Source organism: Bos indicus x Bos taurus, chromosome 24 (genome assembly GCF_003369695.1).
Source record: "Bos indicus x Bos taurus breed Angus x Brahman F1 hybrid chromosome 24, Bos_hybrid_MaternalHap_v2.0, whole genome shotgun sequence".
NCBI lineage: Eukaryota > Metazoa > Chordata > Mammalia > Artiodactyla > Bovidae > Bos > Bos indicus x Bos taurus.
The window spans coordinates 25771440-25799152 of NC_040099.1; the positions used below are offsets into that span (position 1 = coordinate 25771440).

At 42.9% G+C, this 27713-nt stretch overlaps 1 protein-coding gene across 1 annotated transcript in view; it reads right to left on the reverse strand.

Moving 5' to 3' along the window:
- Positions 1–12360: 12360 nt before the first annotated feature.
- The window catches only part of DSG2 (desmoglein 2), a 52864-nt gene continuing 37511 nt past the window's right edge, over positions 12361–27713 (reverse strand). Inside the window, exons 10-15 of the mRNA XM_027525622.1 lie at positions 24302–24444; positions 23780–24007; positions 20126–20353; positions 18251–18372; positions 16872–17210; positions 12361–15153 (exon numbers count right to left, since the gene is read on the reverse strand). Coding sequence (XP_027381423.1) covers positions 14128–15153; positions 16872–17210; positions 18251–18372; positions 20126–20353; positions 23780–24007; positions 24302–24444 — 2086 coding nt within the window. The 3' untranslated portion in view covers positions 12361–14127. The remainder of the gene's footprint in view (positions 15154–16871; positions 17211–18250; positions 18373–20125; positions 20354–23779; positions 24008–24301; positions 24445–27713) is intronic.

Below are 27713 nucleotides of genomic sequence, written 5' to 3' on the forward strand. Positions count from 1 at the left end.
AGCCCAGCCCCAACAACCACCTAGGACTCGTTCTAAACCTTTATCATAAGATTGTCCTGCTCAGAGATTTCTTGTGGCTTTCAGTTACATACAGTCTGGTCCCATGGGCTTCACCTGTGTTCTATATGGATCCCTTCATTCATACCTTCTGCTGAGTCCTCTGCACGTTGTTTAGTCGCTGAGTTGCGTTCAACTCTTTGCGACTCCATGGACTGTAGCCCCCCAGGCTCCTCTGTCCATGGGATTCTACAGATAAGAATACTGGAGTGGGTTGCATTTCCTCCTCCAGGGGATCTTCCCGACCCAGGGATTGAATCTGCATCTCCTGCATTGGCAGGTGAATTCTTTACCACTGAGCCACCAGGGAAGCCCAGAGCATTCTCTGTATGGCATTTCCCAAACACTAACCACCCACATGGAGAAGGCAATGGCACCCCACTCCAGTACTCTTGCCTGGAAAACCCCATGGACGCAGGAGCCTGGTGGGCTGCAGTCCATGGGGTCACTAAAAGTCGGACATGACTGAGCGGCTTCTCTTTCACTTTTCACTTTCATGCATTGGAGAAGGAAGTAGCAACCCACTCCAGTGTTCTTGCCTGGAGAATCCCAGGGACAGGGGAGCCTGGTGGGCTGCCGTCTACGGGGTCGCAGAGTCGGACACGACTGAAGCAACTTAGCAGCAGCAGCAGCAACCACCCACAGCTCTGTGAGATGACTCTGGTCCAGCTGATCCCTGTTACTCAATCCTTACTTTTCATGAAAAGCCCTCCTCTCTCAGAAGGCTCTTTAAATATTCCCATCCCCAACCTCACAGAAGAATTAATCTTGCGCAGCAGCTTTGGGGCTTTCAATCTTTGAAGTCTTGTTTGTTACAGACCGTCTTGGTTTTCAGAATAAGGTGTTTGTAACCAGCACCTCCACTACTGTGTGGGCCCTTGAAGGGCAAAGTCTGGGTCTTACTCACCTTTGAATAAACTTTAAGTCACTAAACAATGCTCTGCATGTTGTGAGAAGATGACAAATGTTGGTTTAATTGAATCTTGTTTTGCCGAAAAAGTCAACATCTCTTCTTAAAATCAGCCCACACTAGGCTGAGTGTGTTATTTGTAAATCCATTGGCCAATCTGTCCTCCAAAGTGCAGCGTTTTTAAAAGAACCAAAATCCCATGACTGATCTTCCGAAAGGAGTTTTGTATTTCGACACCAAAGGAGCCTACAGATTTTGTCGGACTTCCATAAGCTGGGCCTCGTTTCCCAGGCACTTCTGAAGGAGATCACACTTCACCTGGGAGGAGCACAGTTAGCAAGCAAAGGCAGGTATGGGTGTTTGTGAGTTTGTATTGCTAATGAACTTATTCAGTTCAGTTCATTTCAGTCGCTCAGTCATGTCCAACTCTTTGTGACCCCATGGACTGCAGCACACCAGCCTTCCCTGTCCATCACCAACTCCTGGAACTTACTCAAACTCATGTCCATCAAGTCGGTGGTGTCATCCAGCAATCTCACCCTCTTTGTCTCCTTCTCCTTCCGTCTTCAACCTTTCCCAGCATCAGAGTCTTTTCAAACGAGTCAGTTCTTCCCATCAGGTGGCCAAAGTATTGGAATTTCAGCTTCAACATCAGTCCTTCCAATGAATATTCAGGACTAATTTTCTTTAGGATGGATTAGTTTGATCTCCTTGCAGTCCAAGGGACTCTAAAGAGTCTTCTCCAACACACAGTTCAAAAGCATCAATTCTTTGGTGCTCAGCTTTCTTTATAGTCTAACTCTCACATCCATACATGACCACTGGAAAAACCATAGCTTTGACTAGATGGACCTTTGTTGGCAAAGTAATGTCTCTGCTTTTTAATATGCTGTCTAGGTTGGTCATAGCTTTTCTTCCAAGGAGCAAGCGTCTTTTAATTTCATGGCTGCAGTCACCATCTGCAAGTGATTTTGAAGCCTAAAAAATAAAGTCTGTCACTGTTTCCATTGTTTCCTCATCTATTTGCCAAGAAGTGATGGGACCAGATGCTATGCCCTTCATTTTCTGAATGCTGAGTTTTAAGCCAACTTTTTCACTCTCCTCTTTCACTTTCATCAAGAGGCTCTTTAGTTCTTCTCTTTCTGCCATAAGGGTAGTGTCATCTGCATATCTGAGGTTATTGATATTTCTCCTGGAAATCTTGATTCCAGCTTGTGCTTCATCCAGCCCAGCATTTAGCATGATGTACCCTGAATATAAGTTAAATAAGCAGGGTGACAATACACAGCCTTGACGTACTCCTTTCCAGATGTGTAACCACTCTGTTGTTCCATGTCCAGTTCTAACTGTTGCTTCTTGACCTGCATACAGATTTCTCAGGAGGCAGTGAAGGTGGACTGGTATTCCCACCTCTTTAAGAATTTTCCACAGTTTGTTGTGATCTACACAGTCAAAGGCTTTGGTGTAGTCAGTAAAGCAGAAGTAGATATTTTTCTGGAACTCTCTTGCTTTTTCAATGATCCAAAGGATGTTGGCAATTTGATCTCTGGTTCCTCTGCCTTTTCTAAATCCAGCTTGAACATCTGGAAGTTCATGGTTCACGTACTGTTGAAGCCTGGTTTGGAGAATTTTGAGCATTACTTTGCTAGCATGTGAGATGAGTGCAATTGTGCAGTAGTTTGAACATTCTTTAGCATTGCCTTTCTTTGGGATTGGAATGAAAACTGACCTTTTCTAGTCCTGCAGCCACTGCTGAGTTTTCCAAATTTGCTGGCAAATTGAGTGCAGCACTTTCACAGCATCATCTTTTAGGATTTGAAATAACTCAACTGGAATTCCATCACCTCCACTAGCTTTGTTCGTAGTGATGCCTCCTAAGGCCCACTTGACTTCACATTCCAGGATGTCTGGCTCTAGGTGAGTGATCACACCATCATGGTTATCTGGGTCATGAAGATCTTTTTTTGTATAGTTCTTCTGTGTATTCTTGCCACTTCTTTTTAATATCTTCTGTTTCTGTTAGGTCCGTACCATTTCTGTCCTTAATTGTGCCCATATTTGAATGACATGTTCCCTTGGTATCTCTAATTTTATTGAAGAGATCTGTAGTCTTCCCCATTCTTTTGTTTCTCTCTATTTCTTTGCATTGATCATTGAAGAAGGCTTTCTTATCTCTCCTTGCTATTCTTTGGAACTCTGTATTCAAGTGGGTATATCTTTCCTTTTCTCATTTGCCTTTTGCGTCTTTTCTCAGCTATTTGTAAGACGTCCTCAGACAACTATTTTGCCTTTTTGCGTTTCTTTTTCTTGGGGATGGTCTTGATCACTGCCTTTATACAATGTCATGAACCTCCATCCATAGTTCTTCAGGCACTCTTTCTATCGTATCTATTCCCTTAAATCTATTTCTCACTTCCATTGTATAATTGAAAGAGATTTGATTTAGGTCATACCTGAATGTAGTTTTCCCTACTTTCTTCAATTTCAGACTGAATTTGGCAATAAGGAGTTCATGATCTGAGCCATAGTCAGCTCCCAGTCTTGTTTTTGTTGACTGTATAGAGCTTCTCCATCTTTGGTTGCAAAGAATGTAACCAATATGATTTCGGTATTGACCATCTGGTGATGTCCGTATGTAGAGTCTTCTCTTGTGTTTTTGGAAGAGGGTGTTTGCTATGACCAGTGGGTTCTCTTGGCAAAACTCTGTTAGCCTTTGACTGGCTTCATTTTGTAGTCCAAGGCCAAATTTACCTGTTATTCCAGGTATCTCTTGACTTCCTACTTTTGCATTCCAGTCCCCTATAATAGAAAGGATATCTTTTTTGGGTGTTAGTTCTAGAAGGTATTGTAGGTGAACTTCATAGAACCATTCAACTTCAGCTTCTTCAGCATTACTAGTCGGGGCATAGACTTGGATTACTGTAATATTGAATGGTTTGCCTTGGAAACGAACAGAGATCATTCCGTTGTTTCTTACATTGCATCCATACATTGCTTAATTTTTTCCCCAACCTAATTTTGGGACTGATTGACTTTGCCTCCTTTGCTGCATGCATAGTGCCATCCTGTGGCCAAGATGTGTATAACACCAGTATTTATTTATTCCAATAAATACTGTGGTAAGCTGACTCATTTGAAAAGACCCTGATGTTGGGAAAGATTGAAGGCAGGAGGAAAAGGGGACGACAGAGGATGAGATGGTTAGATGGCACCACCGACTCAATGCAAATGAGTTTGGGTAAACTCTGGGAGTTGGTGATGGACAGGGAGGCCTGGCGTGCTGCGGTTCATGGGGTCGCAAAGAGTCGGACACGACTGAGCGACTGATCTGAACTGAACTGAATGGTCGTTCTGTTTTGGTCGTTCTGCTTCTGCTATTCCATCTCTTTCTGGGGTCCAGAGGATCTCCAAACGGAGAAACGTGTGATCTACCACCAGGTGAACGCACACATAATTGAGTGCTGAGCCAACTCAGCTTGGGCTTCATCCAATAAGAGTAGCTTTAGAAGGATTTATGGTGTTTGTCCTTTGTGCGTTTTCTTGCCTTTTCATAGCAGTACTCCAAGGCATGTTTTTTGCTTCTCACCCCAGTCGTTTTCCTCTGACAAAGAGTCCTGTAAAACTGGGGCGATGGTAGGTGTGGTGCTTGGAGGGGTTGGGAATAACAAAGCTGGAGAGTACTCTAAGTGGGTCCAACTCAAAGAGGGTTGTGAAACCACTTCCTGCTAGAAAAAGCTGAACGCTGTAGATGAAGGGAAGCAGGGCATCTGGGTTCCATCCCAATGTCAGCCGTGGGTAAAAGGACAGAACAATGAAACGGGTCTTTAATACAGTGAGTAAAATGTCTGGACCATCTAAGCAACTGGATTATAGAAAGAAACTCTGAAATAAACAGACTTGCTGAGTCATTGCAAACAGTTTCCACTCTGCACTAAAACCTTTATAGTTTTTTTAAAAAGATTTTTTGATATGGACCATTTTAAAAGTCTTTATTCATTGCAGTATTGCTTCTATTTTATGTTTTGGTTTTTTGGCCTCAAGGCATGTGAAATCGTAGCTCCCGACCAGCACCAGCCTTTCTACTCTCTGCCCTAACCTAGACCTGCCCCTCCTGCACTGGAAGGCAAAGTCTTAACTACTGAACTGCCAGAGAAGTCCCCATAGTTCTCTTTATATCAAAACCCTTGGTCCCTTCTCAGAAATTTACCGATAAGACTCTACAGTGGGAACAAACTTGGGTTTGGGATGCAGCAAGTTAGGGTTTGCAAGGATGGACAGATGAGACAGTGACATCATAGAACACACAGGTTTAGGAAATCCCCTTTCAAAATTTTGTTGGATTTTCAAAATTCACAGTTGTTTGAATGTATCATGAGAAGACAATCAAAAAGGCCCATTCCTGCCTTCAGTGATCTCAACTCCTAGGGCGGATAGGGATAAGAAACAAGATTAATATATACGAAATAGTTTGTCTTTTGCTTCTTTAATCTGTATTTTGCCTTTTATTCCTCAACAGGGTACATATAATACAATAAAAACATTTTGGTAAAATAATACTTTAAAAGTGAGAAAATTGGAGTGACAGAGAAAAGAGGTTGAACCCAGGCAGTAGTACATCTTCAAAGAAAAATAACTGGATTAAATGAATATTCTGTTTAGCAAATGACAACTTTTTAAGATTTTAAATATTGATATTTCTGCTAGTTGGAGGTAATTAGGGGGCCATACCAAGGGTTTATTACAAAGCAAGTAAATATTAAACCGAGTCGACAAAATGTACAAATATTGATTAGCAGACATGCCCAGAAAGTCAAACAACATGATTTTGTAACTCAGGGCATTTCTACTCTTTGCCCTAACCCTTCAGACTAGCAGCTGATGAAAGGTGGACAGAATTGGGTTCAGATGAAGGGACGAGCCAGCATTGTGTTTGGCCAGATGGCGGAATCTCCCAGAAGGAGAAGGACACACGGCTGGTGAAACTCCAGTGCTTCAGTGGACCCATCAGAGTCTTGGAGCTGCTGTATTCTCATGCTTCCTTCATGGATCTGCATGTTAGGGGGTGATGTACCCAATGTCTCAACAATCGCCAGTCTCAAAACCACTTGTTGTGATTGCTCAATCGCCCAGTCATATCCAGCTCTTTGCAACCCCATGGACTGCAGCACGCCAGGCTTCCCTGTCCCTCACCGTCTCCTGGAGTTTGCCCAAATTCATGTTCATTGCATTGGTGATGCCATCTAGCCATCTCATCCTCTGATGGGCTCTTCTCCTTATGCTTTCAATCTTTCCTAGCATCAGGGACTTTTCCAATGAATCATCTGTTCAGTCAGATAACCAAAGTACTGGAGCTTCAGCTTCAGCATCAGTCCTTCCAGTGAATATTCAGGGTTGATCTCTTTTAAGATTGATTTACTACTTACTTCACCAATTAACAAACTTCTATCCCTTATGCTAATTAGCAAATCTTCCAATGTGGATTTTTTAAAATATGTTTTTAATTGAAGTATAATTGGTTTACAATGTGTTGATTACTGCTGTGCAGCGAAGTGATTCAGTTACACACACACACACATATATATACACACATTCTTTTTAGATATTCTTTTCCATTATGATTTATCACAGCATAGTGACTATAGTGGGATTCCCGGTTGGTGCAGTGGTGTAGAATCCATATACCAAGCAGGAGACCCGGGGTTTGATCCCTGGGTTGGGAAGGTCTCCTGGAGAAGGAAATGGTAATTCACTCCAGTATTCTTGCCTGGAGAATCCCATGGGCAGAGGAGACTGTTGGGCTACAGTCCAGGGGGTCGCAAAGAGCTGGACATGATTGAGTGACTGAGCACACATCATTTTGTAAAACTGGAAGGCAAGATAGAGGGAGAATAATTTGTACTGACCTAAATTTAGACTACAAGAGAAAAAGGCCCCATGAGCTCTGTATAGAAGCCTTAGAAGCAAGTGAAAAAAAAATTAATCCTTAGAATGGCTTCCATGGGAGAGCATCATTATGCTTCCCCTTGATTAGCTGAAGAATCATTTGTAGTGCTGCGACAACCTCTGAGGAAGCAGAAATTTTCTACATAGAGCCCGTGTCTGATGCCGCTGAACTGGGGTGTCAACAATCGTAGGTCTTGGACTCTGGAACCTACCTGTACCTATTACAAGTGTACTTTTGCTTTGATTGCCTTTGAAGTTTTCTCTAAAGATTCAATAGATACTCTGCAGTCTCTTCATTCAGGCTACTTTCAAGCCAACTTTAAATTTTATTACTGTTTCAAGCAATCTGTGTTAATTATTAACCAAGTAGTTGGATGAAGAAACTCCTGGATTACATGGGAAAAAAAACTGCAGCTTTTCAGGCTAAGTCTGTTTACTGCTTCCCCGATGGCTCAGCAAATAAAGATTCTGCCTCCAACTCAGGAGTCGCAGGAGACATGGGCTTGATCCCTGGGTCGGTAAGATCCCCTGGAGGAGGACATGGCAAGCCACTTCAGTATTCCTGCCTGGAAAAGCCCATGGATGGAGGAGTCTGGCGGGCTACAGTCCATGGGGTCACAAAGAGCTGGACATGACTGAAGTGCCTGAGCATGCATGCACGCTGTTTGTTTACTGGGTGTTACCAGCTGAGTTCTGTTCCCTCAAAGTTCATCTGTTGAAATCCTAGTTCTTAGAACCCCAGAATGTGACTACATGTGGAGCTAAGTTAAATTGGGATAGTTAAGTAAAAATGAGGTCATCAGGATGGGCCTAATTCAGTATAACCTAGGTCCTTATAAGAAAAATTTGGACATAGACACATACAGAGTGAAGATATAGGGGAAGGAAGCTGTCTACAAGCCAGGAAAAGAGGCCTCAGAAGAAACCAACCCTGCTGACATCTTGATATTAGACTTCTGGCCTCTAGAAGTGTGTGAGAAGATAAATGTCTATGGTTTAAGTTCCCCAGTCTGAGGTGCTTGTATTGGCAGTCCAAGATGACTGATATAATAGAATTTAAAACAGGAGTTCTTACGATCTTTTGTTAATTAGTTTGGCTATACTGGGTCTTTGTGTCATGTGGGATCTCCCCATTTTGGCACGCGCAGACTCTCCAGTTTTGGCTGCAGGCTCAGTAGCTCTGCGCCAAGTGGGATCTTAGTTCCCTGCCCAGGTATCGAACCCTGGAGTCCTCTGCATCGCAAGGCTGATTCTTAACCACTGGACTACGGGGAGCGAGCTCTGCCCGTGGCAAAGGTCATGAGGAAGGAGGCTTGGCATACGCAAAGGCGGGATCAAGCCTCAGGAGTCTCCCTGGAAATTCTCGAGCATATACCCCCAAAACCAGAGTCTGCCTACTTTCTGCTTTGTGCTTTCACCTACACCTCTGACTTTACGGGGGGCTGTCCCCCACTACCTCTCTCTGAAAGAGTTAGCTTACAGCTCCAGTTAATAATTCCTGGGTGTGACAGTGTTTCAACCTACAAACTCCTTTGGAAATCCTCTAGCCTGCCTGAATAGGTTTTTCCGGCCACATGTGATTGCTCAGAGCCTCCCAACTGTGAGAGGCATGAGATGTTCTAAACTGTCTAAATACAGATTCCTTTGAGCAGTTAAAAGATTGATTAGAAATTGTATTGGTGAAGGGTTTTTCACTTGTTGGGCCAATGTTTGCTGCTAAGTCTCCATATCCCTTACCTGCTGTGTCCCTGGCAGTGTACTGATTAATATAATTGGTGTAAATAGTAGCTTTAATGTTTGTAACCTGGGACCCTTATGCAACTTTATCTAATGCTTTTGGAGGGTGGCACTTGACTTACCACCTTTAGAGAAAAATAAGTTTTCTGAAGAAAGGGTCTTAAAATGTTAACAGGCCTCCAGGCCAGAAGATGATGCAAATCACCTAAACTTTTGCATATGATAAGTCTGCAGGAAGAAAGCCTGGCTTACTGCATGACTCTACCCCTTCCCCCATTATCCTCTATGCATAACTTAAGGTATAAAAACTACTTTGGAAAATAAAGTGCGGGCCTTGTTCACCGAAACTTGGTCTCCCCATGTCATTCTTTCTCTCACCTTCTGGCTGAATTATTCAGCCTCTTTTCTCCACTGAATTTCCTCACTGAGCTATCCTTATTCTATTACTCTTTATATCCTTAATTAAAGTTTAATTAAGCAGTTGTTTCCTGATCCTCGACGACGCCGTCCCCGCTTCGAATTCCCTGGATCCACCGGGGCTGGACCCCGGCACTGCACCACCAGGGAAGTCCTTCTTATGACTTTACAAATGAATCATCATTTAGTTGTTGAATCCTGAGTCAGTGAGTGTCCCCTTGGGAAGCAGACAGATGTGATGGGGGTTTAGTGCATCAAATTCAAAAAGTGGGGCAGGTGGGGGAATCCTCGTAGGATGATCCAGCACTTGAAGCCTGGTGACATTTGAGGAGGAGACGGTCACACCAGCAGGCCTCCAGATGCAGAAGAAGGGAAGTCAGACAGGGAGTTGCTGTGGTAGAGAGACGCCTGGCTGGTGCAGGAAGTAGGAGATGGGGAAGAAATGCCCGGATCCTATTTTTCTTCCTCTCCAATCTCCAGCCAATGCCTTGCACTGGCCAAACCTATCTACAAGCCAGGGGGCAAGGATGCCTGGTGAAGCATCTGTTGTTAAAACAGGCGAGGAAGGGCAGAGGACAACACGAAGGCACATCTGGAGAATCGACAACTCCCGGTGTGTGGGGATTCATAAGAGGTATATTCCTCATTTTCTCCACTTGATTCCTGGGTGTGTGGGGCTTCTGTAATCTGTGAACTTTTGAGTCCATTTCCACTCATAAATGGACTTGAGGGAGTTTCAGAATCTTCACGCCAATAACGCATAACAGTCACTGAGGTGTATCAAGGAAGGGGTGGGGGACGGAAGACCACGTTTGAGGGTCTCTGAATGACAGTATGGGTGTGAAGCTCAGAGACTAGTGAGTTTCAAAATCCACGAAGTGAAAGTTCAAAGCTTATGTACGTCGTGAAGTAGAATATTTGAAGGCAGACTACAATAAAGATGCGCACTGTAATTCTAGAGCTATGGTGCCCAAAACCTTTCCACAATGATAAAAATGGTCTGTGTTTGCATTATTCAGTTAGTCATTTGCCACTCACAGTGCAGCCCTAGAATTTAAGAGCAAGTAGAAATCTTAAAAATGAAAAAATGGGATTTTCCTCATGCAAAAAGGAAATGTACCCTCCCTGACTCCTCTTTAGAAAACTTGTCATTGTTAATTCTTTCTCTGCCCCTTTCAGATGGTGTATTGATCTTTTCAAAACTAAGGGAGCCTCTTGCCAGCTTTACAAGCAGGGGTATCTTTCTCAAGGATTGGGAGCCATCTCTTTGAACATTAAGGAAGTGAGGACCCTTTTCTCTCTTTCTCTGTGGGTGTGTGGGTGTGTGTCAGCTGTCACTTCAGTCGTGTCCAGCTCTTTGTGGCTCCATGGACTGCAGCCCGCCAGGCTTCTCTGTCCGTGGGATTCTCCAGGCAAGAGTACTGGAGTGGTTCCCGTGCCCTCCTCCAGGGGATCTTCTGGACCCAGGGATCAAACCCTTGTTTCCTCCATCTACCCGTACTCACAGATGGGTTCTTTTTATCACTAGTGCCACCTGATGCCTGGCTCCAAATCATAACTAGCTACCTGTCATAGATATTAGAAGTTTTATTTCTTTGGATAAAGGTCATCAACAAACACAATGGCCACTTCAGCTATCAGTTGAATGTAAGATGAGCTGTGTATGAAAACGGTGCTGGTAAGCCTTGCTTGAGGACAACCTATCATTTATTTTGTGAACAAGTAGTAATCAGTTGTGTCTGCCTGGTGAAGAGATTTCTTTCCATCTTTGCAGCTTCCTTATGCGTTGCCTGTGACGCTCATCACGTTCTGACTTGGTGCTTATTCCATAATAAAACTGTTTTCTATTTTTGTGAGTTTTTCTAGGTTGGCAGGAGATTTTGGTTTTAATTAGATTTCCACAAAAGCAACCGGTTATTAAATAAGCGCAAAGAAGTATAGTTGAAAGGTGAGTAGAAGAACCATGAGTGGAATTCTAGAACACACAGAACACAAAAGAAGGCAGAAAAGGGGCAAAGAAATACAAGGACAGACGGGACCAAGAGAAAACAAAGACCAAGGTGGAAGGTTTCAAGTCATCCATGTGAGTAACTGCTGTTAAGTAGATTAAAATTTCCCATAAGAAAGCAAGATCTACCTGTATGATATTTACAAGAATCACACATAGAAATATAAAGTAGAAGGGTCAGAAAATGCACCACGCTAACAATAGGCATCAGAAAGCTGGTGTGGTGACATTAATATTAGGGAAAGTAGATTCAAGACAAAAAATATAACCAGAGAGAAGACCTTCTATGAGTCGATTTTTCGGAAAGACAATAATTCTAAATGTATTTGTATCTAACAACACAGGTGTAACAAGTTTCAAAGTATTGTTAAGAAATAAACAGAAGTAAAGAGGAAATAGGGAAAACCACAATCAACTGGTGACTGTAACTCTCCTCTCTCAACAATTAATGGAAAAAGTAGACAAAAAATCAATAATCATACAGAGGATTTTAGATACACCAATATAGTGAAACTGAGAAATTTGTGTTAAGGAATATTTAACTCATAGCTGTTACGTGAAAACCCCTCATTTCTAGATGACCCTTGATGAGCAGTGTTTACTGTGTAAATTTTGATGTCATGGTGAGTGGCATGTCTGTAGCGTTTCATGAAATCAATGAAGAACTGCTCCCATGTGCCACTCGGAATAGGAGTCCAGGGGTTACAGCAGAGCAGGCTTCACACTTTACGATGTGTTGACGCACCTGTGTTATGAAATACTTACTGATGTGACACTTCAGTCTAGGCAGAAACGCATCTTTTCTCTTGTAAGCTATAAGCAATTAAAACAGCCTCTCTACTTTGGTTGAATGATTTCATCTCTTGGGGTCAGATATGCAAGACTTCTTCAGCTAAATCCACTGGTTCCTCCACTGTTACTTTCTGGGCAGACAGCAAACCTCGGCCCCTTAGAACAAGGTTCCCACACTTGGCAAATAGAATACAGAGCTAGCTCCCTGTTAAATTTGAATTTCAGACAAAAGGTAATTTTTTACCTATGGGACATAATTTACACTAAAAATACTATTCATTATTGATCTGAAACTCAAGTTGCAGACGGGCCTTCTGTGTTCTACCCTACTTAGGAAGGGAAATATATTCTTCCAGGGAGTCTGGCTGAGCAGGATGTAAGCAGTTCTGTTAATAATTAAAACACCAAGGTCCACAAACACCTGACTCCTCCCTAACGACGGGCTGTATTCCTTGTAAAATATGATGGGGGCAATAAAAAGATACAGGCAGAGGGCTGCACAAAGATCATCTTTTTATTTAAATATTTTGATGATATACATACAAATATAATGTTTCTTCTGTAGAACAAATGTAAAAACTAATACAAATTATCACCTTTTCAGGAACAAAGAAAATCATCTAGAAAATGTGATGACTTTATGTATAGGAAGTTTAAGACCAGGTTTTGCTTGGCGTATGCAGGTCGCATTCACAAGTTCACATGGTAGTGATGGTCTTGTTGCAGACTTGGCAAACAATAATTACTAAGTCTATAACGCAAAGACAAAAGCAGCAACAGTTGCAAGTAGAGAGTACAAAACTTAGAGTATCAAAGAGAGACCTTCATTTTGGCCACAGGTTTAAGGTGTCTAAAAATATTTGCTTTTTCTTTGTGCATATTAGTGGAAGTAGAAAAGTATAAATCTTTTGCATAACACAGGTCATCAATATTTTTTTTAAAATGTGCTATAAAATGAGTTTTTCAAGATTTCATTTTCCTAGTAAAATATACTCAAAATTCACAAAATTACAGCCTTTAAAGTTTATGGAAATTATTTTGTTGTGGAGAATATTTATATAATTGATGACTGATAGGCACTTACACTTTGAAACTTGTAATGGGTCATTTCTTCAAGGAGGAATAAAAATACAATCTATTTATTTGGCCAAAACATCCAGATCACTTTTCAGAAAGAAAGGCAAGATGCTGCAGAAATTCAGGTCAGCTCTACAATATTCAATAGTCCACGTAGTCAGCCAGGGCCAACTAGCCAATGACATTGAGACATGGAATAAATCATAATTTCAAACTCAAAATTACAGCAATTATAAGGACTTCCAATATTCTTTTTGCGATCGTAGATAAAAAGAGAGCGGGTTCTAAAATTTGCCTAGTTGTATACATATTGACTTGGCACCCACGGTAGGCACTTGAGGATATACAGCTGTGAAAAGGGCTCTTACCACAGTGCATATGGTTCACTGTGTTTTACTGAATTAGAAGATAATGTATCCTGAGTTTTTTTAATAGTCTATTATTGCTATAAAAATAAAGTGATTTTATATTTATGAATTTCGCCCTGGATTATTCTACTGAACTTGAAGTATTTAATATTTCCATGATTACTGAGAGACAAAGAAAAGGAATGATGCTATTTTTAAGGTCATATAACACACACACACATACACACACTTACATGCACAGAACACACACTGTTTTACCATATCATGTCCCAAAATTCAATTAACCTTACATGGATTAAAGGGCGTCTAGTTTTAAAGAAACCAAACAAGCAAAACAGGTCATTCAGACTATACCAGTATCTTTGGATAAAAAAGCTGCTGGTAATCTGCTAGGTGCAGGTAAGTATGGAACACAGAATAGCAAAGTTAAATGTTAACACGGCAGGCTAAGAACCCACTCAGTCTCACGGATGGCTCTACCAGAAGGCTCATGCACTACAGACACTGTGAATCTGATAAATCAGAAGCCAGATTTACTCTCTAATTAACTTTTTTTGTGAGTATTATTTGGCCATAAGTCACTCAAAGGCACCTAAGACCAGCTTCATCATTCTGTCCCTTCAGGAAGTCCTGGGTTATCTCTGAAGTGCAATCCTAGAAGCTGAGACAGTGAGGCTCTTTGCGTAATAGAGACTGAGAAAAATTTGAGGCCCATAGGATGCATGCCCCTTACATCTACAAGGCTCTTGAAAAGCCAGGTCCTTTGAGAACAGGACATGAGTCACTGCTGGCTGAACTCTGGTGTGGCTGACGGCTGCTTAGGAGAAGGACTGCTGGACGGTGCTCTGCTTGGAGACCCTGGTGGAAGACGTGGTTATCGTGTAATTAGAATGACTAGACTCCTCTAAGCCTGAGTCTGGCAGGGAACCCGGGACTCCAGCTGCAGAAGCCACAGTCTTTCTGGACATTACCGAGGTTTCGGCAGGGATCTGGTAACTAGATTGCAGAGCGGAGGCTGGCGTCAGCACTCTTTCCGTCACTGTCACGTTCTGACCTAAGGCTACACTGGGCGCGGCCAGCGGGGGCTGCAGGCTGGAGCTGGGGGTGAGGAAGCGCTCTCTTTCCTGCACCATGACATAGTGAGCATCGGGCAGAGGCGGGGCGTCTTCCAGGAGGCCAGACGTGCCCCCGTGGGGTTGGATGACCCTCTCGGTGACCACCACGTGCCCCTCACTAGCGTACTGCTGGTTCCCTAGGGTGGACGCCGGGGCGTAGACCCGCTCGGTCACGATCAGGCCCTGGGACTGTTGGGGGCCCAGGACCACTGTACTAGGGGGCCCCGTGGCGCCTGTGGCATAGGACGTTTCGGTCACTATCACGCTACCGGAAGCCAGTGTATCAGGAAGTGGTGCAGCGACCTTTTGAGCCTGCTTAGAGGATATAACAGATTTTTCAGTGACTATTTCCTGAGTTACCTTCTCTGTGTCTGCCTCATGCAAAGGCTTGGGACCCTGAAAGCTGCTACCTGAGGCGTAAGCATTCTCGGAGTTAAGCCTGGTTTGCTCATAGAGGGACTGTGAAACCACCTTCCTGTCTGCTTCTCTTGCGGGTTTTGCCCTCTGCTGAATTTCCGCATCCATCTCTATTTTTCGACCCAGGCAAACTTCAGCGAGGGTCTTGAATTTCAATCCTAAGTCATCTAAGAAACGGTCATCTAGCTCTCCTTCAATGAAACTGCAGCAGCCGATGGAACCCCGGAGAGACTCCGTGTCTTCCTGAGAATAAACCAGAAGGCAGTCTTTGGCTGTGTGCATGTCATCTTCCCCGATGTAAGAGGCCGCTTTCTGAAACAGAAAGAGAAACAGGCATATAACCAGTGACACATTTTGTTTAAGGACAATGCTCTCGATTCCTGCTCAGAATGTGAAACCTCTAATTAGAAGGAAACATCAGAGAAACACAAATTGAAGGACATCCTACCACACTACTGACCTGTATTCTTAAAACAGTATTAGTAGATGAGAAAGGCAGAGGGAACGGTTTCGGATTAAGAGGAGACACAAGGGCCACGACAAGTAAATGGAAAGCAGCACCCGAGAGTGGCTGAGATGGGAAAAACAACGGCTATAAAAGACATTCCTGGGATAATCGGCTAAACCAAGACATGGAATCTGTCATTAAGTCTCTGTACCATGGTGACGTAAGAGGATGTGTGCATGTGCGTGTGTGTGAGAGAGAAAGCAAGCAAAAGCAAACGTGGCAAAATGCTAACATTTGGGTAATTTGAACAAAGGGTGTGTGTGTGCATGCTAAGTCGCTTCAGTTGTCTGACTGTTTGCGACCCCATAGACTGAAGCCCACCAGGCTCCTCTGTCCATGGGATTCTCGGGCAAGAAAACTGGAGTGGGTTGCCATGTCCTCCTCCAGGGGATCTTCCCAACCCAGGGATCATACTCGCATCTCTATGTCTCTTGCACTGGCAGATAGGTTCTTTACCACCAGCACCACTCGAGAAGCCCCGAGTAAAGCGTACATAGGAGTTCAAACTTTATATTATTCTTGCAAATTTCCAGAGGAGTTTGAAATTATTTCCCAATTAAAAGCTGCACACACATACATAATCAAGATTGACTCACGCAGGATTAGAGCTGAGTGGGAAAAAGATATTGAAATAAAACAAACAGGGTACCAGAATGGAGCCTGGCCGTGAGACAGAAAACGGATGGGAAGCACTTTTCCTTGACACTGACCAAACCACCATCTCCCTGGGGTCTAGCTGATACTTGGGGGTGGGCAGGTGGGACGAAAGCAGAAAGCAGGGAAGTACTCAGGTACTTTGTGGCCATGTAGAAAGGAGGTGGCAGGAATAAAGTGGCCTCTAGAAGCCCACTGGGTCCCTAGCAATCTGACTCTGCCCATCCCATGCCCAAGCCTGATTGTGTTCTCCAGAAAGGCTTCTAATTCCTAATTCCAGGCACCAACTTCCCGACTGCATTGCATCATCTTTGCTGCAACTTTCCTCCTAATTTTATGTGACTCGCCACAATGGTGAACCAAGTACTTGCCTTCAAAAGAAAACACTTAAACAGGCGTAGTAGACTGTGTGTTTTAGGTTACGTAGTCTCTCCCCTCCCACCCTACCCGCTCTGCAGAGGACCGCACTTTCGGACCCACTGACATCAGCCTGGTCATGTGACCTGCTCTGGCCAACGACACGTGAGTGGGGAAAGGCCGTGGCTTTAGGGGTGCTATTACCGGGTTCTCGTTGCTCTGTTCTCTGCAGCCCAAGGACGGGAGCTTCCTGGGCACAAGCTGAGCAGAGCTGCCCTGGATGGCAAAAGCATGACTGTGGGAAATACGCCCTGGTGAGAAGCAAACCTGTGAGGTCACTTGTCACCACCACAAAATGAACCAATTTGTTCTCATCTCTCCTTCCTCAGTGCCTCTAAGCACCCTCTTCAAAGGAACACAGTCCCATTTAGACCCAAGAGAATGATTTCCCTAATAACATCACATTCACATATAGATGCAACTTCTCCCACACAGAGAAACCAACGCTTACCTCAGTGAAGTAACTTCTCAGGAACTCCTCGTTCACCGCCACTGCGCCTGCTCGAGCTCCGGCCACTTCTCTGGCTGCCCCCGTGGCTCTCGTGGTCCTGAAGGTGTCCGAGGTCACCATGGCCCCAGTCGTCCCAGTAACCTGGGTGGCCCCGCCTGAGACGAGGCTTCTGTATTCTTCCCAGCGGCCTTCCGCCTCGGACATCTCCTGCTGCCCTTTGCTAAAGGAGGCAGAGCTGCTTCCTTTCACGATGGCTTCCTTGGCCGTCACACCTCGGCCTGCCCCAGCGCCTACCGCGGCCCCATCTCTGACATCCGCCCCCAGAAGAGGCAGCACCACCTGTGAGAGCACATACCATCGAGTCAGGGACGGTCAGTACGCCGACCGTCTGAGCTAAGTGAGCTGGCGAGAGTGTTAGTCACCTCAGTCGTGTCTGACTCTTTGCGACCCCACAGACTGTAGCCCGCCAGGTTCCTCTGTCCATGGAATTCTCCAGGCCAGAATACTGGAGTGGGTTGTCATTTCCTTCTCCAGGGGATCTTCCTGACCAGGGATCAAACCTGGGTCTCCTGCATTGCAGGTGGATTCTTTACCATTTGAGCCACCAGGGAAGTCCAAGCATATGAAGGGAGTAAGATATTTGCCCAAGGCAAATTAGTAAAAACTTTGTCTGAATGACTCCTCTTTGAGTCTTCTGAAGATCTCTGCTCTATCTTCTGATTCTCTTGTGTGCTAAGTCACTTCAGTCATGTCCGACTCTTTGCAACCCCATGGACTGTAGCCTGCCAGGTTCCTCTGTCCATGGGACTCTCCAGGCCAGAATCCTGGAGTGGGTTGCCATTTCTCTCTCCAGGGGATCTTCCCCATCCTAGGATCGAACCTACATCTCTTCTGTCTCCTGCATTGGCAGGCAGGTTCTTTACCACTAGTGCCACCTGGGACGGCCAGTAAGTAGGTAGGGAAGGGGATTTTGCAACATTTTACAACTGTCACGGGGGCTGTGGGTGTACCTCTGCGGACCTTATGTATTGTGTGGACTGGAAATGGAGAAGCACCTGGTTATGAAAGATTGCCCGTTTAAATAGTGGGACAAATCTTCCTACCTGAACCCCTACACACTCTTGCTCACTTTAGCCTTTGTTCTACATTCCCGGCATCACTACCTGACCCTCTGTCTATGTTCTCTGTAACTCAGGACCTGTGGCAGTAGAGCAAAACCACCTCAACGCTGCCCTGGCAACAGATACAAAGTAGGCTGTATTTAACAAAGGCATGTGAATGAAATCTGTAGGAACTAGTTTGCGCTCATGACCTATGATGTCAGAGACTCCTTTAAAGCAGGAAAGAGGACACGCTCCACTGACACTGGATTATCTGACCTTGTCTTCAGGTGGCGCCCCCTCGTTGTTCCATGGATGCAGCATCTCTATGGTACCCGGGATGGGGGTAAAGCCTTTGGCGCCCTTTCCACAATGGCACACCAGCAGCATAAGTGGTATAACTGCACAGAAACAAAATCCAGCACAGAGAAGGTTAGTCTTGACCGATTTTTGAATTTATCTTGCATAGTTTTGGAATTTGCATATCACTTTCTAGAGTTCAGTCTTCACTTACTTATAGCCCTATTTTTCTGTTTTTCTTTTCTTCCCCTGATCCAAACTCACCAAGTCTGTTTTGGGTGAGTCATACCAAAGCCTAAAAGCAGGATGAGGGAGTCTTACAGATTCAGAGTTCCTGTCCATCACAGACTGTGGTCACTGTCTGTGGTCACTCAGTGGGACATCAAGACTGGATTTGACACTATCCAAATCATCAAAATCAATTTAATAGCTTAATTTTTTAAAAAACCACTTTAATTTTTAGCATATGCTTCCACAGTGGCCTAAAAGGTAAAGAATCTGCCTGCATTGCAGGAGACCCAAGTTCGATTCCTGGGTGAGGAAGATCCCCTGGAGAAGGGAATGGCTACCCACTCCAGTATTCTTGCCTGGAGAATTCTATGGACAGAGGAGCCTGGCGGGCTACAGTCCATGGTGTTGCAGTCAGTCAGACACAACTGAGTGACTAATACTTTCACCGACTATGGTTACTGTGTGTAATAAAAGGACTGAAGATAGCAAATGTTTATCAAGTGTCTGCCATGTGCTAAGCACCCCCATTAAACCCTGGGAAATCTGAGGTGAGACGGTAGTGCAAGGAATCCCAGGTTGGTCAGCTGAGACAAGTCATTATCATCAGGTCAGTATTTTAACCCACTAAATGCAGATGATGATGTAAAAGTGCACTGCAAACTGTTGAGTGCTGTGTATTCAGCTGCACACCTACTAATGGCTTGGACGCACCCTCTTCTAACAGAGAAACAGCGGAGGCTGCCTTGGAGGTGGTGGTCTGCCCATGGGCAGTGGGCAAGTGGAGTGGTTCCATGTGACCCCAGGTTGCAGTCTTCTGTTCTTCCATGAAAGGAAACCCAAAGTCACTGGAAGGCACTGGAGGGCAGGCAGGAAGGGACGGGCTGGTTGTCACTGCTGGGAAACATGTAAGTGCTCAGAGGGTCTGGCTCCTGTTGGTGCAGGGGAAGGGGCAAGCAAAGCGGAGCCTGTTGGGAGGTGGAGCTCTGACAAGTCAAGTGTGCGAAAAACAAGAACTGCTGGGAATCAGATGAGTTTGTAAAATAACCTTGTACCACGCAACAAGTCTTTTCTGAGAGCTTTCCACGCACAAGGCACTGTGTGTGGAAGAACAGATACCCCACCTCCCTCACAGAGCTTAACAAAGTGGGGACACCCACAAGGTTGAAACGTATGTCTAATACTCTTGGTTCCCGAAATCAGGAAATGATACATTTTTATAAAACAAAATTCTGAAGAGAGCTCTGATAACTTTTGGTGAATTGAGCAATGATCAATTCTTGCTTCCCTTCTCACCCTCAATAGCATTCTAGTGTGATTACAGAAAAACTAAAGAAATCAATGAGTACCATAGTAACAAAATCCTAAAAACACTAGAAGTTACTAAAAGAGGAAGTGCTCAGTTATGTCCAGCTCTTCACGGACCCATGGACTGTAGCCCACCAGGCTCCTCTGTCCATGGGATTTTCCAGGCAAGAATAGTGGAGTGGGTTGTCATTCTTCCTCCAGGGGATCCTTCTGACTCAGGAATTGTACCCGACTCTCATGCTTGGCAGGCAGATTCTTGACCACTGAGCCACCTGGGAAGGCCCCCGAAAGGGAACGTACAGCTTTTAAAATACTTACGTAGCAAGAGCAGAAGGGCAAGAATTATGAGTGCAATTGCTGCAGGCCCCAAGCCAACGTAGGAGTCAGCCCACATATTCACACAGCCGCTGCCTTCCACACAATTGCAAACTGTGAGCCTAAGGATCTGCTCTTCAGGACAGCTGAAGCCTTGACTATCTGCGATCTGGAAGTGAATTTCACTTGTCCCATGCTGTCTTTTGGTTTGTTGTAGTAGCACGTTGTTATCTGTAAGGGACAAGAAAATAAAGGAAATAAAGTGAGTGGTTACCAAGAAAGGGGCAAGATTAAAGTTCAGAGACATTCTCTCTCTTTTTTTTTCTTCAATTTATTGAGGTATATTTAATTTACAATATTATATAAGTTTCAGGTATACAACACTGCAATTCACACTTTTTAAAGGTTATACTCCATTTACAGTTATTGTAGAACATTGGCTATAACCCCTGTGATGTATAATATATCCTTGCAGCTTCTTTATTTTAACATAGCAGATGGTACCTCTTAATCCCCTACCCTTGTTTGGTTCCTCCTTACTCACCTCCCACAGTGGTAACCATCAGTTTGTTCATTGTATCTCTGAGTCTACAGAAACATTCTTTAATTGCTCATCATATTTTGTTCCAGTTAGTTTTATTATTCCATAATTCCTCTATTGAATTCACAGTGTGCTCGATGAGATTAGTCCAAATATGCAGGTGAAGATCACAGAATCATTTCTGAACACACCTTCCTTTTATGATGACTAATGTTAACAAATGTGTGTGATCTATCTGATGCTAGGAACTCTTTCCATTACTGGGATACAGTGCCAAATAAGTGGTGGGTTAAATGATATTTCCAATAAATGACCATTTTTTTAAAATTTAGTTTTTCCTGTTTAAAATACTTATTTATTTGGCTGCACTGGGTCTTAATTGCAGGATCTCTGAACTTCATTGCGGAATTTGGGATCTTTAGTTGCGTTTCATAACTCTTAGTTGGGACCTGTGGGGCCTAGTTCCCTTGAGCAGGGATCGAACCTGGCCTCCCTGCATCAGGAGCTCAGTCTTAGTGACTGGACCAGCAGGGATGTTCCTATCCTACCATTTCTTAAAAGAACTTTATCAAGGCAAATTTCAAACGGTGATCAAGGAAAGAACATAATTAACCCTCATGGTACCCATTTCCAGCTTTAATCAGTTCAGTTAAGTTCAGTTGCTCAGTTGTGTCCGACTCTTTGCAACCCCATGAATCGCAGCATACCAGGCCTCCCTGTCCATCACCAACTCCCGGAGTTCACCCGGACTCACGTCCATCGAGTCAGTGATGCCATCCAGCCATCTCATCCTCTGTCGTCCCCTTCTCCTCCTGCCCCCAATCCCTCCCAGCATCAGAGTCTTTTCCAATGAGTCAACTAATTTTCAACAATGGGCCAATCTTGTTCCATCCTTTTTGTTCCCAACGTGGTATGTTTGAGATTTTGAAACATAATCTACAGAAAACTTGAAAGACTATTACTGATACAATGAATTTGATATACTCTTCATGAATTGTTTACATTTTATAACAATACTATCTCTCTACAAGCACACTTTTTTTTTAATTAAAGGATAATTGCTTTACAGAATTTTGTTGTTTTCTGTCAAACCTCAACGTGAATCAGCCACAGGTATGTATATATCCCCTTCGTTTTGAACCTCCCTCCCATTTCCCTCCCCATCCTACTCCTCTATTTTAAGGTAAGTTGCAGATCTCATGACTTTCTTCAGCATATACCTTCTAAGACCAAAGGATATTAAGCTCTTCTAAGAATTAATTACTGATATAATAATATCTAACATATAATCCATATTCAAACTTTTCAACTGTTGTAAAAACATCCTTTATAATTCTCTCTCTCTATGGCTTTATGCTCATTACTTTGCTAACAAAGGTCAGTCTAGTCAAGGCTATAGTTTTTCCAGTGGTCATGTATGGATGTGAGAGTTGGACTGTGAAGAAAGCTGAGTGCCGAAGAATTGATGTTTTTGAACTGTGGTGCTGGAGAAGACTCTTGCAAGTCCTTTGGACTGCAAGGAGATCCAACCAGTCCATCCTAAAGGAGACCGGTCCTGGGTGTTCTTTGGAAGGACTGATGCTGAGGCTGAAACTCCAATACTTTGGTGACCTCATGAGAAGAGTTGACTCATTGGAAAAGATCCTGATGCTGGGAAGGACTGGGGGCAGAAGGAGAAGGAGATGACAGAGGATGAGATGGCTGGATGGCATCACTGACTCGATGGACGAGAGTTTGGGTGAACGCCGGGAGTTGGTGATGGACAGGGAGGCCTGATGTGCTGTGATTCATGGGGTCGCAAAGAGTCGGACACAACTGAGCAACTGAACTGAACTGAAAAAACCAGTAAACTTATAAGTTAAGAAAAATTGGGGTATTATATTTAAAACCTTCTGAAATGAATACCAACTGTTTAAAACAAGAGAGTCTTCTAGAGATTATTTTTCAGCATTCAAAACCCAAAAGAACATGTCAGTAAGGGAGTATGTCGCAAGATTTGGATACATGCTTACATCCTTCTGGCATGGGGGCAGGAGGACAGACAGCTTCCTTTCAACGTTAACGTCCATCACTCACCAGCTTTGTGACTTCAGACAAGCTACCTAACTTTACTTAAGTCAAAGTTCTCTCGGCTGTGATCGGGGAATGATGGTATGGGGTAGGGAATAAATGTGATAAAGCACAAGAAGGGTTAGCAGAGTGTCTGACACACGGTATATACTCCACCAGTGTTATTTTTCATGGAATCATCATTACCATACCTCAATATTTTTAGAAGGCACCTACTAGGATTACTGTGCTTAGAAAGGCAAAGTACTCCTCAAGCTTATGAGACAACTACTTCAAGAGTGATTTGGGGAATACCCAGCTACTTTTAAGATATTAGAGGGGACTTCCGCGGTGGTCCAGTGGTTAAGCATCCAGAATGCAATGCAGGGGACGTGGGTCTGACTCCCGGTCTGGGAACTAGGATCCAGCCCACGACAACTGCTGCGTGCGTGTGCGCGCCTGATGTCGCTTCACTCGTGTCCGACTCTGTGACCCCATGGCCTGGAGCTCACCAGGCTCCTCTGTCCATGAGATTCTCCAGGCAAGAATACTGGAGTGGGTTGCCATGCCCTCCTCCAGGAGATCCTCCCAACCCAGGGACCAAACCCATGTCTCTTATGTCTCCCGCATTGGCAGGCGGGTTCTTTACCACCAGCACCACCTGGGAAGCCGGACAACTACTACTGAGCCTGCGCCATCACTAGAGAGTCGACGCACCACAAGCAAGACCCTGCATGCCGTAGCTAAGAGCTGACGCAGTCAAATAAATAAATAAAAATTAAAAAAAAAAAAAAGAGAGAGGTATTAGACATCTATTTTTCTTCTTTCCCTCCAGGTAGATTATTTATCATTAGGCAGATCAAAGACACTACGCCTGAGGTTCAGAACTTCATTTTATAAACTTGACTGTATTGGAAATACAATTTATGCAAAGCAAATAAATAACTGTATTATGAAGATTTTATTTGCTTTGCAAATAGATTTCTATCATGTTTAAATATAAATATTTAAATATAAGTTAAATATAAATATATATTTAAATATATAGTCTAGTGATTTTTGCTGACCTTCTCGGCGTACTATTTTCCATCTTTCTGCCATTCCAGCTGGTTTATCAATGATGGAGAAACTGAAAGGCCAGCTGTTTTGGGGTCCGTCCAGGTCCTGAGCGGTCACGTTCACGAACGGCACATAGTCACAGACAGTCTGCACAGGTTCGACCAGTGTGGGACAATTGTCATTGACATCTTCAACATTGATAACAATAGTGCCAGTGATGGTTTTTCTAGGATATTCTTAAAAATAGGAAAAAAAAAAAAAGTACATTCTGGTCATACTGCTCAAAATGAACATGGTTTGAATTCTCTAGTCAATTTCATAAGGAGAACTGGTATCCAAATTAGGACACTTCTTATCTTAGATGTGCTTTCATACTCAGATCAAGTAATGTCTTTTAATCCACTAAATATGTAGAAATGTGAAGGTTTACCCATGTGACCTTTCTATAAGGCCAAAACAAAGGTCTCCGTGGTTGGAAAATAAAATCTAAATACATATAACCAAGAAAAGATGTTTCTTTAATAACTTACCTTCTGTTATAGCCACAATCTTTGCAGTGTATGTACCATTTTGGACATATCTGGATTCATAATCAGGAATCTTCACAAGTTTAATTTCAGAGGTGGCAGAATTCACAGAGATCCAATTGTCTATATCTTCAAATTTGGCATATCTGTTAGAAAAGAGAAAATTAATTCTGAACTCTGGATAAACTATAATATCTATAACTCTTTTAAGCTTAATTTCTGCTTTAGTATATATGTTCTTATAACAGGCATGTTTGGAATGTTTTTAAATTTCTTGAAACTATCCTAAAAGCCCCTCTGTTTATCACTGTCTCACAGCTACTTTGGAATCCTCCTTATTTCCGTAACGCACCCCAGGCATGTGTGCAAGGGCAACCAACCCCTGCCTACTCACCTGGGAGGTTTATGAGTTGCTCTTAGCCTGTCTTACAGCTTTCAATCTAGTTTCCCTTAAATTTCAAGTTAACCTTTCTAGGATAACTTAAGTCACCCAACAAGAACTCATAGAGAAAAGCTACCTTACATCCTGTTGTTTCTTGGCATGTTATCAATATTTAATAATAACAGTTTTTTTTAAAAAAAAACAATGCCTTAAATGGAAGTGCTTTAAATTTGCTGGACATATGTACACCTATGGCTGATTCATGTTGGTGTCTGACAAAAAACAACAAAATTCTGTAAAGCAATTATCCTTCAACTAAAAAACAAATAAATAAATCTGGGGGATATTGTTGGTTGTTAGGAGCAATACTCTTCTTTTGGTTAGAAACAGCTAAAAGTGAAAACAAAGCTGATAAGGTGACTGACTTCTGGTTTTCTTCTCTCAAAGCAAAGGAAAATTAGAGCGGAAAGACAGTTTCAGGAAGGCAAGTAGAACTTTCATAGGTTTTCACAAAAGCACGTTAATTTAATCCCATAGAGTTTAAAACGTATCCAAATAAACTAAATAAACATATGAGTATTTGGTTCAAGCAATCAGATTATTATTTTGTATTAAGTGGCAGTTTAGGCACACAAAAATTAGTGGCTAACATACAGCAATATTTATTTATAGTTACCATTAAAAAATTCCAATTATACACTTGAACTAAATTTTCCTGCCTTTTAATAATTTTACCAGTAAATGATACATTTCGATAGTCACAAATATTTTTGAATTTCATGGCTGGAATTTTAAAGCTTGAACTTAGCTCAATGTTTTCCCACATTATACTTATAACCAAGACAGAGCTACAGTGGTAAGAATCACATTTCACGATGGAATGCTTTGTGTGATCTCATTTAAGGAATTTTCTGTTTTCTATTGTTAAAATTAGACACCATTCAAAGTAGGATGGTGGCTCACGTGTCATGTCAAATATCCGTAACAACTGATGCACATGGATAATCAGTTAAAGTAAATCATGACAAAGTTGAGAATGTTTCTTCTACTGTTCTCATCGACATTTCAATTAGGTGAATACTGGAAAATTATTTCACTTAGCTGTGCCTCTCATTCCTTATCTGTAAAATAAGGTTTGACTTAATCTTTAAGATCACTCTCATTCTAAAGTTGTATGATAAAGAATAAACTGTTTCTAAAAAAAAAAAAGAATAAGGTACTTTTGAGAAGAAAACATGGTTCATTATTTTTCAAGGTAGCACACATCATCTTTTGATACGGTCATAACTCCTACTGAAAACACCAACCAAAATTAAATAGGTAGATGGAAATAGAAGTTCCAGAAGACAGCCACAGTATTATTGGAGAGTAATTAATCAGAACACTTAAGCCTCTCAGCGGACAGTCTGAGAAGTCATAAGGAATGTGCATCCTCAGGTTTAAGAGCCACAGAAATAAAAATTAGGCTACAAAACTCAAGAGAAGCTGGACTGCCTGAAGGTAAGCTGCACAAAAAAGGATCACCAAGACACTGCAGAAAACACAATGGGAACTTTGTTAATATTATTTTGGAAAAAGGTCATTTGCTAATATTGGCTGATGAATTCTATAAGATTCTCCAAAAGGAAAGAGACTGTTGAAAAGGTTCCTCCATATCCCCATTCTTGCTAAGGTCGGCAGTGTTTCGTGAAGTGCTGGCACCCAGGGACACAGGCCCAAGCAGAGTGAAGCAACCAAACAACTCTGGCACTGACGGCAGGAAAACAGGAGCCACGTGATGGACATCCAGGATTCCACAGGGGCCACAGACATCAGGAGCAAGTCTGAAGCACAGGGCTGCCCCAGGTCAGCCACTGCAAGCCCTTCAACGACGCCAAGCGGGATACTTGCAGCGCCCCCTAACAGTCATCTTGGGTGGCAGGTGAGGATTCTTGTATTGTGCTGTGCTTAGATGCTCAGTTGTGTCTGACTCTTTGTGACCCCATGGACTGAAGCCCACCAGGCTCCTCTGTCTATGGGGATTCTCCAGGCAAGAATATTGGAGTGGGTTGCCATGCCCTCCTCCAGGGGATCTTCCCAACCCAGGGATCAAACCCAGGTCTCCCACATTGCAGGCAGATTCTTTACTGTCTTGAGCCACCAGGGAAGCTCAAGAATACTGGAGTGGGTAGCCTATCCCTTCTCCAGGGAATCTTCCCAACCCAGTAATTGAACCAGGGTCTCCTTCATTGCAGGCAGATTCTTTACCAGCTGAGCTACCAGGGAAGCTTAACTTCAACCAAATAACTACAGGTAAGCAGAGCTTCATAAATTACAACTCTGTAGAGTCATCTCTTGATGGCAAGGCTCTGAGAGCTAAGATGTAAACTCACTTTGCAAATGTGAATGGATCATGCAAACCTAAGGCGCTGCTACAAAATGGGTACAATACAGGGTTGGCATATGATAGTTCTTAAAAAAAAATTTTTTTTTTTAAATTTTGTATTGGAATATAGCCAATTAACAATGTTGCCATAGTTTCAGGTGGACAGCAAAGGGATTCAGCCTTACATGGATATGTATACATTCTCCTCCAAACTCCCCTCCCATCCAGGCTGCTCTATAACATTGAACAGAGTTCCCTGTGCTATAGAGTAGGTACTTGTTGGTTATCAATTTTAAATATAGCAGTGTGTACATGTTGAACTCAAACTCTATTCTGTCCCCCTCATTCTTCACTTCAGCAACCATAAGTTGGTTCTCGAAGACTGTGAGTCTCTTTCTGTTTTGTAAAGAAGTTCGTTTGTATCATTTCTTTTCAGGCATCTAGTAGGTTCTTAATAAATAAAGAATAATATTTTATATTAATTAATAATTAATATATTTTATATTAATATTTTATATTCTGAATAAAGGTCACCAGGATCAAGACAAATGTTACAAGTTTTATCAACCCCTGGACCAAAGAGCCTGGTTTGAATCAAGATCAATTTTCAAGGCTGATGATCAATTAAAACTGGTTTCCCCATTATTAAAATTTTAATGCATTATGCA